General features: G+C 43.5%; 2 protein-coding genes across 5 annotated transcripts; both read right to left on the bottom strand.

Moving 5' to 3' along the window:
• Window positions 1-596: 596 nt before the first annotated feature.
• safb (scaffold attachment factor B) lies at window positions 597-7,333 on the bottom strand. Of its 2 annotated transcripts, none has more exons than XM_080877792.1 (21): window positions 7,041-7,333; window positions 6,647-6,743; window positions 6,329-6,393; window positions 6,029-6,244; window positions 5,883-5,942; window positions 5,757-5,796; window positions 4,523-4,949; window positions 4,093-4,136; window positions 3,898-4,007; window positions 3,649-3,798; window positions 3,244-3,332; window positions 2,970-3,019; window positions 2,784-2,869; window positions 2,525-2,667; window positions 2,225-2,375; window positions 1,888-2,084; window positions 1,618-1,786; window positions 1,161-1,234; window positions 1,020-1,078; window positions 883-937; window positions 597-791 (listed from the first exon to the last, which is right to left on the bottom strand). In XM_080877792.1, exons 1-21 carry the CDS (start codon window positions 7,191-7,193, stop codon window positions 671-673), a joined length of 2,556 nt encoding a protein of 851 aa, XP_080733918.1. In that variant the 5' UTR covers window positions 7,194-7,333; the 3' UTR covers window positions 597-670. The 2 variants fall into 2 exon arrangements, with proteins under 2 accessions (XP_080733918.1, XP_080733919.1); XM_080877793.1 differs by having other exon boundaries at window positions 2,270-2,375; window positions 7,041-7,332.
• A 641-nt stretch (window positions 7,334-7,974) lies between these two features.
• Window positions 7,975-17,169, bottom strand: malt2 (MALT paracaspase 2). 3 transcript variants are annotated; one of them, XM_080878534.1, is made up of 17 exons: window positions 17,094-17,169; window positions 16,117-16,271; window positions 15,777-15,943; window positions 14,532-14,662; window positions 14,228-14,372; window positions 13,959-14,146; window positions 12,728-12,824; window positions 12,472-12,522; window positions 12,088-12,177; window positions 11,794-11,997; window positions 11,460-11,637; window positions 11,304-11,378; window positions 11,046-11,173; window positions 9,375-9,524; window positions 9,130-9,287; window positions 8,830-8,967; window positions 7,975-8,651 (listed from the first exon to the last, which is right to left on the bottom strand). In XM_080878534.1, exons 2-17 carry the CDS (start codon window positions 16,251-16,253, stop codon window positions 8,208-8,210), a joined length of 2,481 nt encoding a protein of 826 aa, XP_080734660.1. In that variant the 5' UTR covers window positions 16,254-16,271; window positions 17,094-17,169; the 3' UTR covers window positions 7,975-8,207. The 3 variants fall into 3 exon arrangements, with proteins under 3 accessions (XP_080734660.1, XP_080734659.1, XP_080734661.1); XM_080878533.1 differs by having other exon boundaries at window positions 16,787-17,152; XM_080878535.1 differs by having other exon boundaries at window positions 16,722-17,152.
• Between the last annotated feature and the right edge of the window lie 244 nt (window positions 17,170-17,413).

Below are 17,413 nucleotides of genomic sequence, written 5' to 3' on the forward strand. Positions count from 1 at the left end.
GCTTTCATCTGCAACAAACTTTCACTGAGCATCTTTTTAAAAATGACGAGAACCTGAAACTCTCAAATTATTTTCAATAAAGTTTCATCAAAAAACAAAACAACAACAAGAAGAAAAAAAACCTTCTAAGGGCTTGGATACAGAAAGGAGGCTTGTGAGGTTAGGTCCAGGAACTCAGGCGTCTAAAGCCTCTTTCAGACATGCGCTCTTCTTCATTGAACTGACGGCAACAACGTATCAGCATCCTGATCACTCGTCCTTAAAAGACAAAAAATAAAAATGTGGAAATCTGTCTAGGTCAAACCTAGAAACATCCATGTATTATTGAAGCCAGCAATATTACATATCACATGTCTGAAAAGGGTTTAATAAACATCTGAATTTATTTTACACGCACGCACACACACACACACACTCACGCCAACTTGCGGATGCATAACAGCTGTGATGTACAAACAAGGTAGGGCTGTATGATAAATACACTATCACTGTATCACAAAAGGATAAACACACTTCCATCGAAAATCGATGGGAATTGTGCCAAAAAGGAAAAAAAATAATCCTGATTTTAAAAAAATGATTTTTTTCTTTTCTTCTTCTTCTTCTTTTTTTTTTTTTTTTTACAAAAACAACATAACCACATCATTACACAACCGTCTCCAGACAGGCATCAGTAACGGCGGCCGAAAGCTCCGCCCTGCAGCCCGCTGCCCTGCATCAGCTGGTTCTGTCTGTTAAGCGCTCCGGACAGAGACTGAGATGTTCCCGTGTTCATGTAGCCGCCACGGCCTCTGAAATCAAAGACACACCGACATCAGCTCTGTTGTGAAACCAGCGAGGCTAGCTGCAAACAAAGCAAGACTGAATGCAGAAGCTACTCACCCAGCCATTCCTCCTCGTGTCATGTGGCTCTGTCCTGGGATAGCTCCATCCCGACCTGGAATTAAAAAAAGAAGAAAGATCCAAGTTAAGACAGCAGTGCTTTTATAGCTAATACCTTAAAGTGCAGGTTGACCTACCTTGCCAGGGTCTGTCTCCATCCATCTTACGGTTAGAATCCCAGTCACGACCGCCCTCCCTAATAAGACAGGAAAACGGCATTAGTGGACTATAAAAGTTGCTTATTGCGCTTGAAAAGAAGCCAACAGAGTGATATTCACCTGGGATTCATGCGCTTGTCATAGCCTCCACCCCAGGAGTCTCTTCCGTCTCTGCCGTGTCTTTCTGAGAAGTGCTGCAAAAGGACAAGACAGCTGAAATTTTCATATTCTCACATGCGTCTGCATATTCTACACACTAAAAGTTCAGCGTTTAGTGGCTTTTGCTGTTAGTTAAAGCTCTGAACCACAGCAACATATCAATACTGTGGGAGCTCACTTTAAAGAGCACTCGTGTTTGATATCCACACGCCAGGCCTGTGAAGCTGCAGTGCTCAGCTCAACTGTGTTTTATTTAACTTAAGTGGCTTTGCCGGTGTCCATGTTCCACATCTAGACTTCAACATGCAGAGTTTAGGAGTCAGGGTGGTGCCAACAATAAATATTTGTGGTTTTTGTAACTCATGGTGTTTCTTTTCCTAACAGAATAATATCTGGGGGGAGGATGCAGGGTTCTTACCTGACCATCTCTGTCAGCACCCATATTACGGGTGTTGTCCCGCCTGTCCATCATCATGTCGTCTTGGTAACGTCCCCTTTCTCTGTGATCAAAATCCTGATAGCGACCGAAGTCTGAGCGGCCGTAACGGTCATCCATGGCCATACGCTTATCAGGCCAGTCATCCTTCCTAAAAAGGAACCACAAAAACCACGAGGATCGACCAGTGAGCAAAGCTGTATCCAGCAGATAAACGCAGCATGCATCAGTGTCACACACACGTCACTGTACCTGCCGTCCATGTCGTAAGGCCTCTTAACGGGGCGCCGCTCCTGTTCATAGCGCAGCTGCTCCTGCTGCCGTCTCAGCTCCTCGCGCTCCCTGAGGATCCTTTCCTGCTCTCGCCGCCTTTCGTACTCAATGCGTAGCCTTTCACGCTCCAGGAACTGACGCTCCATGCGATCTGCGTCGAGGCGCTGCTTCTCAGCCTGCAAATGAAATCATTTGATTACAGTTAATTCATACATTTTTTAGAACTAACAGGGATTAAGGTGAGAAGTGTTTATATGGGAGGAATGAAAGAAAATGTAGTGATTATGTGCAGAGTGCATCGGATTGAGAGTTGTACCAAAGGACGCATATTTGGAGGCAGAGAGGAGTCATGTGACGATACCTCCAACCAGTGTCTCTTCTTCATCAAGTGGTTTCGCTCCTCCCTCTCCCGGAAGAGACGGATGCGCTCACGCTCTCGGTCAGGTCGGAATTCCCGATTGCGATCACTGAATGAAAAAAGAAAAATCAGCTGATATTTATTATCCGATCAAAACCTGAGCTAACTGCTAATATATAGAAGTGTCTTTATGAATACATTCTGTGTTGTTAAGCTCCATGATGGGCTAAGTGTTATTTCTGTATTCATGATCCTTACGTGAATCTGCGTCTCTCGACCTCTCTGATCTCCCTCTCCCTCTGCCTTTGTCTCTCCCTCTCCCTTTGCTCCTTAATCTGATCAAATGACAAGATGTCTTTCCTCTCCTTACTCGAAGAAGTTCGGTCCCGACTCTTGGTGCTCTGAAGAAAGAGCAGAAGAGTGTGAAGACGGGCATGATCTAACCACTTCATGCATCAACAAAACAACACTGATTAAGAGGGAGATGGCAGTTACAGGGTCATTAATCATTACTTACCCTCTCCTTGCTTTTGCTTTTGGTTTTGACACTGATAACAGGCTCTCCCTTGGACTTGTCCATAACTACAGTCCTCTCATTTCGTCCTGTCAAACAATCAAAATTATTAATGTCAAGTATGTAATAAAGGTTGTTTTTTTGTTTTTTTGAATCATGTCCAGGTTGAAATTCTAACACATCTCACACCTTTGCCATCTTTTCCTTCTCCCTCAGACTTCTCATCCTTTCCATCAGACCTGCAGAAACATCCATATTGTCAGAAATCATTGAACAGTTAACCTGATCCTTATCTTGGTTTATACAAAGGGCTAAATGTCTGACAAACTACCCAGACACATGGCATGCTAAAAATATAAATACACCTGTGATATTTAAAACCTCACTGGGCCAAATTTTCCCAGCAGAAGAGGCACTTTTAGCGATATCACTCAAACACAAGTCAACGGTCTGGCAGTCTTACTTGGAGTCAGTGGAGTGTCTCCTGTCAGTGCTAGACCTCTTGGGGTCGTTCTTGTCAGCTGGCTTCTTCCCTGCAGGTTCATTTTTAGCCTGCAATGTTTAAACGGGAACACGTTTATTCACAAGACCAAGCTCAACATCAGCGTGTTTAAAGAAACAAATACCTCTGCCTTCTCTACAGCTTTCTAATTACTTCAGATCATTTCTAATCTTTGCCATTTCCAACCATTTTATTTGCTGCATGTTTTTTTTTTTATTTAGAGCTAACACTTTAGTCTGATTACAACCATCAGTTTAACAAAGTTTTAGGCATTGCAATACAACTAAACAGAAAACAGACTGCTGCTTCCAAATGATCAGACTGTCAGATGAAATGTTAGTTACTTCTCCTTCTCCCCACACTCACCCGCTCCACAGAGATCATCCTGCCATGCAACTCGGTCCTGTGAAGGTGGCTGATACACTTGGTTGCTTCCTCTGTGGATGACATGGTGACAAACCCGTAGCAGCGAGCCCCGGGACTTTTGGCATTGGTCACCACCTTAGCTCCGACAACCTGCAGGACATTTATAAAGCCCATAAATATTATTTTTGCGTCCATGCAGAAAGTAACTGTCTGGTGACACTGGTGAGAGACTGTTTTCAATCGACTAACCTTGCCATATTTGCTGAAAAGCGTCTTCAGATCAGTCGCTCTGGTAGTGGAGGAGAGGCCACTGACCCACAGATTCCTGCTGCTGCTTGCTGCGGCCCCAGCTCCAGCACCTACACATGTGCACCATAAAATTAATGAGCACACAGCCACTGAAAACAAGACCACCAAGACAAAGAAGCCATTTGATTTACTCACCCTTTTCATCCTTCGACTCGGTCTTGCCATCTTTCTCCTCAGAGCTAAAGAAGAAGGGGAAAAAAAGCCATCAACCTACAACGGTGAGGATGTTGGCGAGGACATCCACGATCTTCTGGCACACATGTTTGTATTTCTGTTATATAGCATCTCTCATTGCCTACAGCGATCAACCCAACATGTACCATAGTGCAGTGATGTATTGGCGAATAAATGGAGTTATATCCTCTGGCAATCCGAATAGTTAGGTTTTTAATGGATAATAAAGTGGGACAGGTGAGTGCAAGGAATGAAAAATGGGGGAACCAAAACAAAACAAATGTACAAAACGTTTTTACCTCCAAAAGAGCATCCAAATTTTGCTAGCACAAAGGGGCCAAAGCAACAGAGATAACCATTTTTGGTTTCTAGTATACAGAAAGCAACAAACCTCTTTTTCTGATCATCGCCCTCTACAGAAGAGGACTCTTTCAGTGTCGAGGCTGAATCCGCAGCAGCTTTCTCTTCTGTCTTCTCATCCTCCTCAACCTTCTTAGCCCCCGTTTCTGAATCAACAGTTTCAACCTCGCCGCCCTGTTTGCTTACACTAACAGCCTGCGACATTTTGTTTTCACCGTCAAGTGTCTCTTCTGGGGCGTTCTGTTCCTCCCCAACCTCTTTGGGATCAGTCCCCACAACATCCCCGCTGCCCTCCGCATCTCCAGCGGCAGTCACGTTGGACTGGGCACCTGTGTCGGACACACTTTCTTCCCCTCCGGCGGTGGCTCCTTGGTCTTCTTCAGGGCTCGTCTCGTGGCTCTGGTGTTGATCTTCGTTATGCGGCTCAGATAAACAAGACCCGGCTACTTTGTCATTTTCTACGGATTTAACAGGAATAGAATGGCACATAGTTTAATCACTTCTGAAACACATCAATGGTTAACGAGGAACTGGCAAGGCCTGGATTAGGAACGTCATGACCACTGGCCTGTGCTCTTAGAACTATGTATTAAAACGATGGCCCTAAAGAGAGACTGGAAAAGGGCCCAAAGGCTGTTGGGACAACCGAGCAACTAAAGGGGCTAAAACTCATTTCTCAAGCTCAACCACTTCACTCTTTTCACCTGATCCAAGACAGACAAAGAGTAGAGTGCTGAAGAGAGCCACAACATCAGCAGTACACCGGAGGCTCGCTGAACTCCATCTTCTTTCAGCCTTTGAGACTTTTCCAGCGTCCATTGGTAGTGAGCAGACCTTCAGCTCAAGTCCAGCAGTTTCTTATCCAGCTGATTTATGATTCACCGTCTTTAAAAAGTCGTAAGAGTTGACAAATCTTGATGCATCTTCTTTGCCTTGACCTTCACGTGGCAACCTAGAAACACTACAATCACCTGCACAGCTTAAACCTCCCTCACCTTGAAACTGAATTGCTGGCAGTGTGAATCAACTTGTTAACCACAGTCACGTGAGCGTGTGAGAAGATATATGGTAACTTGACCGATATTTACAAATGAACAAAGAAAAGATCATATGTGGCTAAACAAATTTCAACACCAAGTCAGCAATTCCCTTTGGGCTTCCAGTCTCTCTTGTTGGTTGAAACTAAACAAAGTGTTTGCATTTTCAAGCTTAACACTGCACATCTACACCTCAACCTTATGATGAGCCAATTTCTTTTACAGTACCTGTTTCTTCTTTTGTGTCGTCAGCCTCTGGATCCTGAGCCTTTAACACAGAAAATTATGTCTCGTTCAAAACGTTATCGTGTTTTAACAGGCTCTGCAGGCGTAAGAAATACTTAGTAAACCTACCACATTGGCTGCTGAAAATGTTGCATCTTCATCCTTATCCAGCATCTCAAATTCATCCATCTGTTAAAATATATTCAAATAAACTAACATTAAAACAGAGTTACAAGTAAAGATTTAGCAGACAGGTTTCTAGTATTATCTCTCACCTCTGGACCTCTCGTGTCTTCTTCTGACTCGAGTGCCCTGTAGTCATTTTCTTCATTCATCCCCGAGTCGTCCTCTCTGTAAAAGTTCTCGCTTCCATACTCGTCATCTTCAGCCGGTATTCCGTTGTCATTGTCAGTCTCATCCAGAATGTTCATGTCAAGGATGTCCATGTCCTGCATGTTCTCATGTTCATGCTCATCCTCCTGATTATCCTCCTGATGAGACAAAGACGTTTTTAATACATCAGCCGTAGCATCCAAACTGGAGGAAAAGCAAGATAATCCTATCAATAAACTTACGTGGCCATCGCGGGAATCCTCCTCCATAGTGCCATCCTCCGGTTCATCGTTCTCCTGCTTGGTATCTAAAGAAAATACACTTTAGTTTAGTCTTCGCCTGACTTTGACAGGCGTCTAAATCTCTCCCACGCATATTCTGTTACCCTTGCTCTTGCTATACTCTTCTTTTATAACGAAATACCGTAATTGTTCACGAATGCTGCACAAGCACGAAATACAACGACATGACATATTACGTGCCACCTGCCTTGCAGAAGCCTCTCGGGCACAGCAACAAACGGAAAACATTGTGTTTTAAGAGCTTGCTGCAAACCTTACCTCTGGCAGCGCGTTTAGGTGTGACGTTGGCCTTTTTGGTGGTCAACTCCGGAGCGACGATAATCTCGTCCGGATTCCCACCCTCTTCCTCGATTGCCTGTTTGTCAAGAGCACGGCAAAAACGCTTTACAGGTTGTACATTCAAGCAACAGTTGAAATAAAAAACATGTCAAATAGGTGAATGCACGCAAATTAGCGGCATTAGCGAGTTATTTGGTACAAGCGCATGCTAGCGCTTAGCATACATTTAGGGTCAACGGCCTCGTAGCGTAGTACGCTCGAAATTTTGCGGCTGTGTGAGCGTCAAACTAAACTTCTATAATGCAGGCCTTTATGTGCATTTTAAGCATTGTTATTCAGCGACTGGCTGTTTAAGGGACTGTAAAATTCAGACCTTTTTAAGACGCTCTGATAGCACGCTCTTCACGCCCGTCGTGTCCAGGTTTCGTTTCTTCAGCTCGGCCTTCAGGTCTATGACCCGCAGCTCCGACAGTTTGCGCACTTCTGCACCCTCCGGCACCTCCACATCTGCTGATGGGTCAGCCATCGCAAGACACGGGAAAATATCTCTTCAGCTTGCAATAGTAATAATAATATTCCTTCAAAGAGCCGTGTTTACTGGCGCCGCACAACGAATGGAAGCAGCGGGATTACTAAATTACTGCAAAATGGCGGATGCTGCAAGCAGAGGTGGTGACGACACAGCGCAGGCGCAGTGCAGCGATAGTGCGGCGACTGGCACCAATCAGCGACAAGGATCTGATGGCCGGGAGAGCGCAGAGTATAGTAAAGTAAGCAGCTGCTGTTATTCATGCAAGCGTTAAAACACAGACAGCTATTTTAGTTAGGAGCTCTTCTTTTCTGCTCCCATCATCTTCATCCTTCTTACCCTACCTCTTACATCCTCCTCTGTTACACCAAACATATCCACTCGCTCCACCCACTCCACCCTACCTGCACTCTTTTTCACATGTTTTGTGCACTTTCCCTTGCATTGGATGGTTGACCCCAAGTATTAAAATTCTTCCTCCTTCACTGTTACACCTGTCTCCCTCTCATTCACACACTGCTGACTTTTATTCCTTTTCTCTCCAGTGCATACCTGCACCTCTCCAGGCCATCTTCCACCTTCTTCCTATTCGTGTCATCTTTGAACGTCATAGTCCATCTCTGCAAGCAAGAATGATCTCAGATGTAATCTCACCCCCAACTTAAACCCATATGTCCCTCCAGCTGCACCTCACCACTGTCTTACTGTCTTCATACATTTTTTTCTAATGCATGTTACAAAAAGGTTAAAGGTATAAAGTTTATGCTTTATTCTCCTGTTTTGAAGGCAGTCTTTGGGTTGCATAACATTGTTACAAATCCATAATAATAAAAAAAAACATTACACAACTTAATGCATAGTTAATACAAAGATCAGAACTTAAACGGCCCCCATACAGTCCGGGCCGAATTTAAAGAAATGCCATATTAACAGGACTTGTCTGTCAAGCTTTCCACACATTCATGATTTTGTACTGCCGATTTATTAGTGGGTAGAGGCTGAATCTCAGTCTCAGTAAGAATGAAAATTGTACATGTCACTGAACTTGTAGTTTGAGTCATTTACTTTACTGTGGGGCAAACTTTTGCTGGCAACAAGAGGTCGAGGGTTATCTAGTATTTCAGGACTGTCAGTCTCCTCTGGCACATTGGCACTCCTGGGTGATGTCGGGGAGCCACCGGTGAAAGACACACTGGCACTTTGTGCATGATGTGACCATGTGTTTGAGGCTGTACCAGTCAGGGACAAGTCTTCACCAAAGGAGGAGCATCCGGGAACGTTAAAAGAGTCGAGGCTGAAGGACGAGGAGGCAGAGCTGACGTGAGCTGCTCGGGGTTCGTGGAGATTGAGTTTGGAGACCAGTGGTTTGCCGACTGTTACTTGCTGCCTTTCTTGCACTTCCTCATCCATGTTGGAGTAGGTGTAATGAAGGCATATTGTGAATGTGAGCTCCCTCTATAAAGACAGTAAAAAGCACAATTTGTTTTGGGGTTCTTTTTAGCAGTTATGAAAAAGTATCGGCTTCAGTCTTCCTGATTTTTAAGTGAGCTGCAGCAGGCTTGGCATTGGAAACGACTGCTCTGAGGTCATAAATAGAAGAACTTATTGTAAAAATAGGGGAAAAATGACAGACCTTGAGTCTCTGCAGGCTGCGGATGTGCGTGTAGAGACTGTGGGTTTCTGGTGAAGGAAGCTCCTCTTTTATCAATAATAAACAGCCAGCTTCCAGTAGAGACTCCTGATTGCTCTTCTTCAAATCAATGTCCACATCCTGCAAAAGTGATACGAAAACTCTGTAAAGCTCAGTGCATTTTCAATTAGATGCTTGTGCTTTAAGGAGCTGCAGCAGCAAATTTAGTCCTGGGTAAAATCTTGTCTGTTCTGTATTGAATCACAAGCTTTTTAAATCTAAGTGGAATAATGTGTCACACACCTCAGGGAAATCGGTAAGCTGAGCCGAGCAGGAGACTATTTCATCGGGTTTGTCAAGTATCCGAGTGTAGATGACCATGACGTTGGAGAATTCTGCAGCAAATCCAAGCTGAACCTTCACTCCACAGTCAAACTGGAGGTAACGGCTTTCAGGGAGAACTGTGAAATAAATAAATAAATAAATAAATACGAGTAGAAATGTGCCTTTTGAAATATTTCATCATTTCAGTTAATACTTTTTTTTACCATGTGCAATAGCCCACTGCAGGTTTCGAGCTGAAGAGGATGCAGAACACTGAGAAACCTGTATCCTGTCAGTGAGGGAGCGTCTTTCAGAGAGATTACTGCGGAGCTCCAGCGCCTGCCGCCCTCGTGTGATTACACAGCGACCCATGTCTGAGAAGAAAAAACAAGCTTTAATATTGGGAGCACAGATGTGACGTGTCTATTTTTCTGTTGCAGGACATTATTTTTGTTTAAAACACTTTAATAATAGGACTAATATGCATTTTAAAAAGGGTCATAGATGATCTTAGAGCTTTAAATAACTGGAAGAAATCAATTTAATAGTTTTTCTTGCAGGCTGTGTCACTAGATCTTAAATCTGTCATAAGACTAAACAGGCCATAAAATCAACAAATAATTGTAAAGATATTTAAAATAGAAATGATGCATTCGGTTTGCAGTTATAGTTTGCACCATTCAGTGTGGTTTACCCCAAAGGGTTCACAGTTTTTTCATGCTGCAGCATGTATAAGTGGGATATGACTGGACCTGCAACATCCTCCTTGTTAAACAGCATTTAGTGGTCTTTCAGGTTTCTCTTCATATCCACGTTGGCATATTGCTACACCTTGACTCAATCCATCTAAGTCTGGTAAATGTTGCCAATGAGTCAACATGCATGATAAGTACTTACATGAAAAATCAGTGAGTACCTCCCCACTGACCCCCTTGGAATCAGCTTTTCTTCCTCCAATAACTTTGATAAATTACAATGAAGCCATGAAAAAATTTACCTTCGTTCTATGAGCCATTTCCGGGTCACATGCATGTTAAAAACATAAAAGTGGCTTTAATAACGGTGCTCACAGTTCACACACATTACAAAGCTTCACCAAGGGTTCGAGCATCGTGCCAAAATCGAAAGGAATCAGTTTGTTGTTGATGCTCACAAAGTAGGAGATGGATATGCAAATTTATCCCAGCATTTCAGTAAGTGTCAGGAATAATCATTTCTCACTCCTCACACGACTTTGCAGAATTCCTGCAAAATGAAGGATGTTGAACTGTTTTCACAGTTGAAATAACTTGAAAAGAAAAGCGAATGGACTGTAAGTTTTGTGAAGACGTTTCACGGCGCATCCAAGAGACATCTTCACTTCTAAAACCGTCGGAGGTGTTTAAACCCTGTTGGGGTTATCCCTTAAAAGGGTCGTTGACCCACTATTAATCGCGCTTTATCACATTAGCCAAGACATGTCTCAGTGACACCTTGCCTCATCCTATCATGTGACCCATTATAGTAAACTGACACAATATTTTGGGGGAGCTTGCAAAGGATCTCAAGACTGCACTGTAGGTGGCCAACAGCTGGTGTCAGTACCCAGCCACTCTGTTCAATGATTGTTATTCACAGTGGACACAAATGGCCCCTTTTACTCCTCTTTCAAATCTTCTGTCTTTGAGTTCCAAAATGTGAACATTGGCATCCTCGAAAGAGTGACCTTTATCCTTTAGGTGCAGGTGTGCAGCTTAGTCTTGTCCTAAGGACTTAAGAAAATCTGCAGGAGCAGTGCGGCACTGCCAGAGCAGTCTACTCTGAACGTGAAGCCAAACTGAAATTAGATATGTTTTTAAAATTTTTTTAGTTGAGGAATATTGCGATTATATCGTACAGATTGTTGAGTGCTCTACCTTCAGCCACTCTGTCGAGCATAACGGTGACCTTCTCGTCTTCACAAACTCGCTGTTTGAGGAAGTTTATGAAGATGCCATTTGACACGTCTTCCCTCTTCACCTCATACGCTTCAGCGTCTACGCATCTAAAAGACAGCAACTTTCACATGAGTTTGACCTTGTAGCCTGAAGTAGAAATACACAATAAGTGCTAGAAAACAACACCCGATACTAAAGAAATTCAAAACTGAACCGCATTTAGGACTGGGAGCTTACGTGGCATAACCAAACACTATATTTGCTGTGACCTTCAGCAGTCCAGGCTGCACGATGACATCATCGTGTGGGTTTCTGAAAAAGAAAACGGACAAACAGATTCAGAGGGTCTGCGCTGATTATAATTTCATTAAATAAAAACAAAACAAAACATACCTTTTGCGACACATGTCCAGCAGGAATACATTAAGACCAGTCTTTTTCTCCTGCATCTTTGTGAGTATATTCTGTACACACAAGCAGTGCTCTGATGTGTAGGAGACCGGAGCGTCAATGGGAACCATGAAGCTGTTTCCATAGTTCTCATAGCCATGACCAGCAAAATATAGCAAACCTTCAGAAGTAAAGAAAAACAGATGCAATTATTTATCCTAGTTGTATTCTTTTTTTAAAATTAAAAGTAGATTTTACAAACACAGTGCTGCATTTATTTTATCAGTAAAGCGCAGCGCAGTCGCTCAAATTGGACAGACGTATGCAGCAGACGTACCGTAGACTCCTTTGTCAAGCAGCAACAGGAACTCAGTAACAGCGCTGTGCATCTCCTGCCAGTTGAGATCGAGCAAAGAAACCACCTTGAAGTCCAACTGTCGAAGAAGGTTGGTCAACTCGTGGACGTCAGAAATGGGAGCACACAGCTGCGTGTGGTAAATGTAGTTCATGTTACCAATCAGAAGAGCGACTTTGTCTGTGGCTGTGGACAGGAAGAGAATGAGCAGTGAAATCCACCACAAATCGACAAAAGTAAGACTCGGTATTTGTCTGTTTGCTTGCGTAAATTCACCATAAACGTCCTTGGCAGATGGGGGCGAACTGGCTATCTGTTGAAGCGGATGTGTTCCTGGTAGGTAGGTTTTGTGGACTTCCTGTGACTCTGAGAACACCAAAAGAAAAAAACATGCTGTGTTATCTGATAACTAACAGTTTGTTTAACATCTCGTTTTCACTTCTGTAAAGCCTGGTAACCAGACTTACTGTGTACTTCACATTAACCCAATTAACCACAGCTATCAGTAGCTGTTTTTTAGGTTACACATGCACACTATCTATAAATACCACTTTTTAATTACCTGTTATATTTAAAAAGAGGAATCAAAGTCAGACAGGACATAGGAATTACAATACTGCGGTAGTTCCTCTAAATATTCTACCAGAAATTAAAGAGTACCTAGACCGCGGTCAACCTCTACCCAGGAGGCGTCAGTGACAGAACTGGGGCCTGCATGAAAGGGGAAAACAAGAACAGTTACCACAGCACGGTACTGCGATTTTGTAACTATACAAATGTGAAGTGTCAGACTTATTGTAATGTGCTTTTACTTATTTACTTCATGCAAATATAAAACATTTTAACATTAAGAGCTTACTAAATTTTCTCATTTATGTTTACATTCCTAATTTAGAAAATACAAACAATGGCTCACCGATGGTGACTGTTGCCGTGCTGCTCCACACCTCATGATACAAATTGAACACCTTGCAGGTGTACTCTCCTCTGTGTGCTGTGGTCACACATGGGATCTGCACAGATACAAAACATACGCCACATAGAGCATTAAGCTGACATCAAGCTACAACCTGCAGAGACGGAAAATGAATGTGGAAGTGCTATAAACTTGTAACTCCTAAGTGAGTATGGGCACAAAAGTGATTCCCGGTACATGGAGTGATTTGGATCCTTACTGATAGTCACATCCCTCGTGGGAGACCAAAAAGCCATCACGTGACAGCCAAAATGTAAATATTTAGGTTTTAAAATGCAGAACCCAGAAACCAATAGATGCTCACGTGCCTATCTCCATCTTTTATATACAGTCTATAACCGATATAACAATCAGCTGCATTTTAATGTGAAAGTTTTAAAAAAAATTAAAGGTGTTGCAGACATGTGACATTTTGTTACAAATGTTAAATGGACTGATTCTTATATTTATACTTTACTTGAGTAGAAGACGTCTTTTTGCTTTCTATCCAACACTCACCGAGGAATGCATCTCAGGGTTCAGTATCTTACCCAAAGAAACTATGGCATGCAGACTGGAGCAGACAGAGATTGAACTAGCAACGTTCCGATTAGTAGATAAACTAGAATACTTGCTCTATCTCCTGAGCCACCCAATTTAGGATCAAGTGAACGAGGTTCCAGTCACAGAGGTCACGCAGTCGCCACCCATCCAGTAAGCGCTGGTGGAGGTTGATATCAGTTGCTCGGGAAATTATTACTAAAGCCCAGGTCACACAGACCAGTCAGTGAACTCCCAGGAACCGCTTGCCACTAGGGAAAAATGTATTTTCCTTATCTGGTTGATAAAAATTGCTTGGATGGACATGACAGATGTGTCTACAAGCATTGCGCAGTTAATCTGTGATGTTGAGTCATAACTTCTGCTTTTAGGTGAATACGGTATTCTCTCTGCAACAAATTTCATTCCCCACACAGCTCCAGGACCCATCGCCACATAGTTGTTTTCCATCCCAACTATATCCACATGCACAAAAATACCCGTCTTTCCATCGCAAATGGTGAATATATCATATCCAGTGCGCATGACGTCACATGTAAATCCACCGTGCTCTTTAAGTGAATATAATTCAGTAGTTTTCATATCCAGTAGAGAAGCAGCTCTGTGCAGCATAGCTGTGCTGCTTACTTACCCTGAGTGAGCTCGTCTTTTGTTGCGGCATGGGCACTTTGTTGTGGTACCACTCATACTGTGCAGGTGGGTTTCCCTCTGCAGTGCACTCCAGGACTAGAGTGTCCCCCTCAGAGGCTGCCTGGGACTGCGGGCGCTGGCTGATATGCAACCCGCTCACTGAACCTGGAAACAGACTGCTGCTGCAGCCTGAGAAAATTCACCAAAACATTACATGACATGCTGAAAGATAAATTAAAACAACGTCAGAGAAGCAGAAGGAAGAAGAACCTGCAGAGATGATCAAACGAACTTGAGCCCACTTGGAGAAAACAAATTTCTCTCCATGGCTTATCCTGCAGATATAGTGACCCTGGTGGGTGGGGCTTAAAGGGCAAAGAACCAGTTCTGAGGAATTTCCTGATTCCCCCAAAATCTATAAGACAAAAGAAAAAAAAATCAATATGCATAAGAGTTCATAGCTGAAACTGTATTAAGATATTAAGATGGCAAGCTATCTCATTGGCTCTGCGGGTTTATGCAGGAATCTTTTCCCTTCTTTTTATAGTCCATTAATCACAAAAATTTCAGTGACCTCCTGTTTGCCTTTGAACCACTGGTAGCCGAGTCCGGGGGGACCAGAGGCCCTGCAGGTCAATACCACATTGCTCCCAGGTGCGGCTTCCTGGGACTGCGGCTGCACTGTGATCTGAATCTGCTCTGCCACTACCACACAAACACACAACATGAGCAAATCATCAGATTTATGACACGTGCAAAACGACCAATACTGCTGTGCATATGTGAGTAAATCAGACTCATTGTAAATCAGTGGGCTCGTGCTTGCTGTTTACAATCTGCATACTACCTGCATACGGACACACCCCCATTTCTTTATATAGGGGAAACAGTTTACCTGAAGATGAAGTGGAAAGAGTTGTGATGTTGTAAGAGAGAAGCATACATCGCCGAGGCAAAAAAGAAGGAAAAAATGCGACTGGGGAAACTTAAATAATGGTGTCTGAAGTCTGAGGAGGTAGCCAGAAAAGGGGCAGCTTTCCAAAGAGGTTACACAGGCGTGATTACTCCAATTACTGGCTGAAATAACGAGGGCGCCGAATTACTTTTCCCTTGAGATGCTCACTAAAAGTTAAACTTGATATGAGAAGACTAACAGGGTATAAGAAAAATAAGAAAATGGGTAGAGGGAAAGGAGCATGTGATCTGTCAGCCGCAGATGATAAACTTACTTTATGAAACTGGACTGTAAGTGACGAATCCAGTATAGCCAGAAGTCATGTTTAATTAAAGATAGGATGAGATAAGAGATACTGGAATGTATCTTTTACATTTAAATGTGTTTAAATGTAAAGGTTACAGCCTATACTTTACCATTAAGCATTCTGTTTTCTTTACAAGTCATTTTATTTTTAAATGTTGATGTATTTTGGGGAATTTTGTGGCTTATGGGGTTCTGGAAAACTGTCTGTAATTATCAGGGTTGGGGTTAGCCTTATTATTCGTAATAGTAGTATTTCAGTATTCATTTACGCACAGATTTGTGTGTATGCCCTGTTAGTAAATGAGGGTCAGTGGGTTTACTGTAGTCAAATGGCCTCCACAGTCACATGATTGAGATGACAGTTACAGTCATTAGAATTAAGGTAGTTCTGAAGGCAAAACTAGTGAGGTGTACCTAATAAAGCGGCTTGTGAATGTGTGTTTTACAGTTACGTGGTCTAAACAGGACTGTGTCTTCCTCCTGTTTATAAGGAAACAGTAGGCAACAGTAGCAGTAAGAAACAGACTTTGCATAACAGCCCAGTGACTTCTCCTTTACCTGCAGTGGTGAGGAACTGCACAGCTTCCTGGTGCTCCATCTTCCTCAGGCAGTGGAGCAGGAAGTCCAGGGAGCAGGAACGCTCAGCCAGTAATGTCAGCATGGTGCGTGCCGGGCTGCCTGCAGCAGTCAGCACCTGGAGAGAACAGCTGGTCAGCTCCCGCTCACTGCAGGAGACAGGGCAGTGTGTGATGTTAGCAGATGGTGGCATAGTCAGTCTTTAGGGGGATCCATAACCCCCCATAACCACACACCATACAGTAGAGACACGGCTTAAGTTTTAGAAACTGTGAATAAAGCGTAAAGCTACCACCTTCACGTGATGCCTTCAAGGTCTCACCTGCAGCGGAATTTCGGCTGCTCGGACACCGCGTTAGCTAGCTGCCTCCATCCACAGGTGGAGTTGTCCAACATCTTTGCCAGCTTAATTAGGATTTCGTCGCTGAGAGTACCGATGCTCCTTTTCCACTCCTCCATCTTCGTAATTCTTCACTACTAACAAAGCAGGACATCGAATTTAAACTTTAGGAGCTAAAATCGCCGAGTGACTGCGCAGTCGCGGTTTCTCTAACGCTTCTCCCTCGAGGTGTGACTGACAGCGGTGATCTACAACATTGCTTTGATTGTTGAATGAATGCACTACTTATTCGCCTACGGAGCCGAAACGCCACTAACCTACGGGTTGTAAACACAGCCTCGGGTTTTCCCGTTTCTTACTTTATGAAAATCCGCCTATAACTGCACACGCCCGCGGATCATAGCACCGCCGGGAAGCAGGATGAAGACTTAACAACGAAACCCCCCGAAATTGAACTGAGTTGAACTCATACCAAACTATCAAGACGTCCATTAATAGCTGCGCCAAGTGCCGCTTCCGCTATTTTGCGCTACTAAAACCTTAGTTTTTGGGGGGATTTTAAGCCGTTAAATGAGCGCTCGACTTACCAGATTTACAACAAACCGGTGTTCAAATCTCAGATACATAGAAAGAGGAACAGAGTTACTTTTACATTAACGAGATAGATGATGCATCGTGATACAATCACTCTTCCAATCTTGCATGATTTGTTCCCCAGATGAGTCGCTTCTCATTTCGGTTCCTCGTTTCTGCAACCCCTGCTGCGCGCAGTCATTTGCATGAAGCGTTTTTATGGCAACACCACCACTGTAGCTAGTATTTAAAGATCAGCGCAATAACTATTACAAACTGCGACCCAGAGCTTTTCCTGTGACTTGGGGTTGGGCTGAAAAGCACCGACTTACCAACCGTGAACACAGCTCTACATTACAACCTAAAGTGGTGCCACATTTGGATACCTAATATCAGTTAAAGACCGCGGTAAAGTGAGCCGTCATTTGTGAGCCGCGGTCAAGCCAGCCGCCTCCTATCCGCTGCATAAATTTCCTTGCGCTTTTACACCAGTCTTTACGGTAGCGCCTTTTCGCTTTATGTGCCGATTGAAAGCCTATACCCGCGCACACGTGCACGCGCGCGCACAAATTACAATGTAACGGCCCGATACAGTCAATACAATTATGGAAATGTCAGAAATTCATTAAAAATCATCCTGAGTAGTTGATGTACAACTTTCAACACATCCCCCCTCTGGGACACCTACTGTACCTGTGTGCCAAGT

Source organism: Rhamphochromis sp. 'chilingali' (assembly GCF_963969265.1).
Source record: "Rhamphochromis sp. 'chilingali' genome assembly, chromosome: 3".
Classification (NCBI taxonomy): domain Eukaryota; kingdom Metazoa; phylum Chordata; class Actinopteri; order Cichliformes; family Cichlidae; genus Rhamphochromis; species Rhamphochromis sp. 'chilingali'.

Excerpts from the sequence above, each read along its gene's own strand:
- malt2 (XM_080878534.1), bottom strand. The coding sequence starts at position 16,253 with ATGGAGGAGTGGAAAAGGAGCATCGGTACTCTCAGCGACGAAATCCTA. Across the intron at positions 14,373-14,531 it reads GGTTCAAAGGCAAACAGGAG|ATTTTGGGGGAATCAGGAAA; the intron begins GTCACTGAAATT and ends TTTGTCTTATAG. Across the intron at positions 9,288-9,374 it reads GCAGTGGGCTATTGCACATG|TTCTCCCTGAAAGCCGTTAC; the intron begins GTAAAAAAAAGT and ends TTTATTTCACAG.
- safb (XM_080877792.1), bottom strand. The coding sequence starts at position 7,193 with ATGGCTGACCCATCAGCAGATGTGGAGGTGCCGGAGGGTGCAGAAGTG. Across the intron at positions 5,943-6,028 it reads AAGACACGAGAGGTCCAGAG|ATGGATGAATTTGAGATGCT; the intron begins GTGAGAGATAAT and ends ATATTTTAACAG. Across the intron at positions 5,797-5,882 it reads CATTTTCAGCAGCCAATGTG|GCTCAGGATCCAGAGGCTGA; the intron begins GTAGGTTTACTA and ends TCTGTGTTAAAG.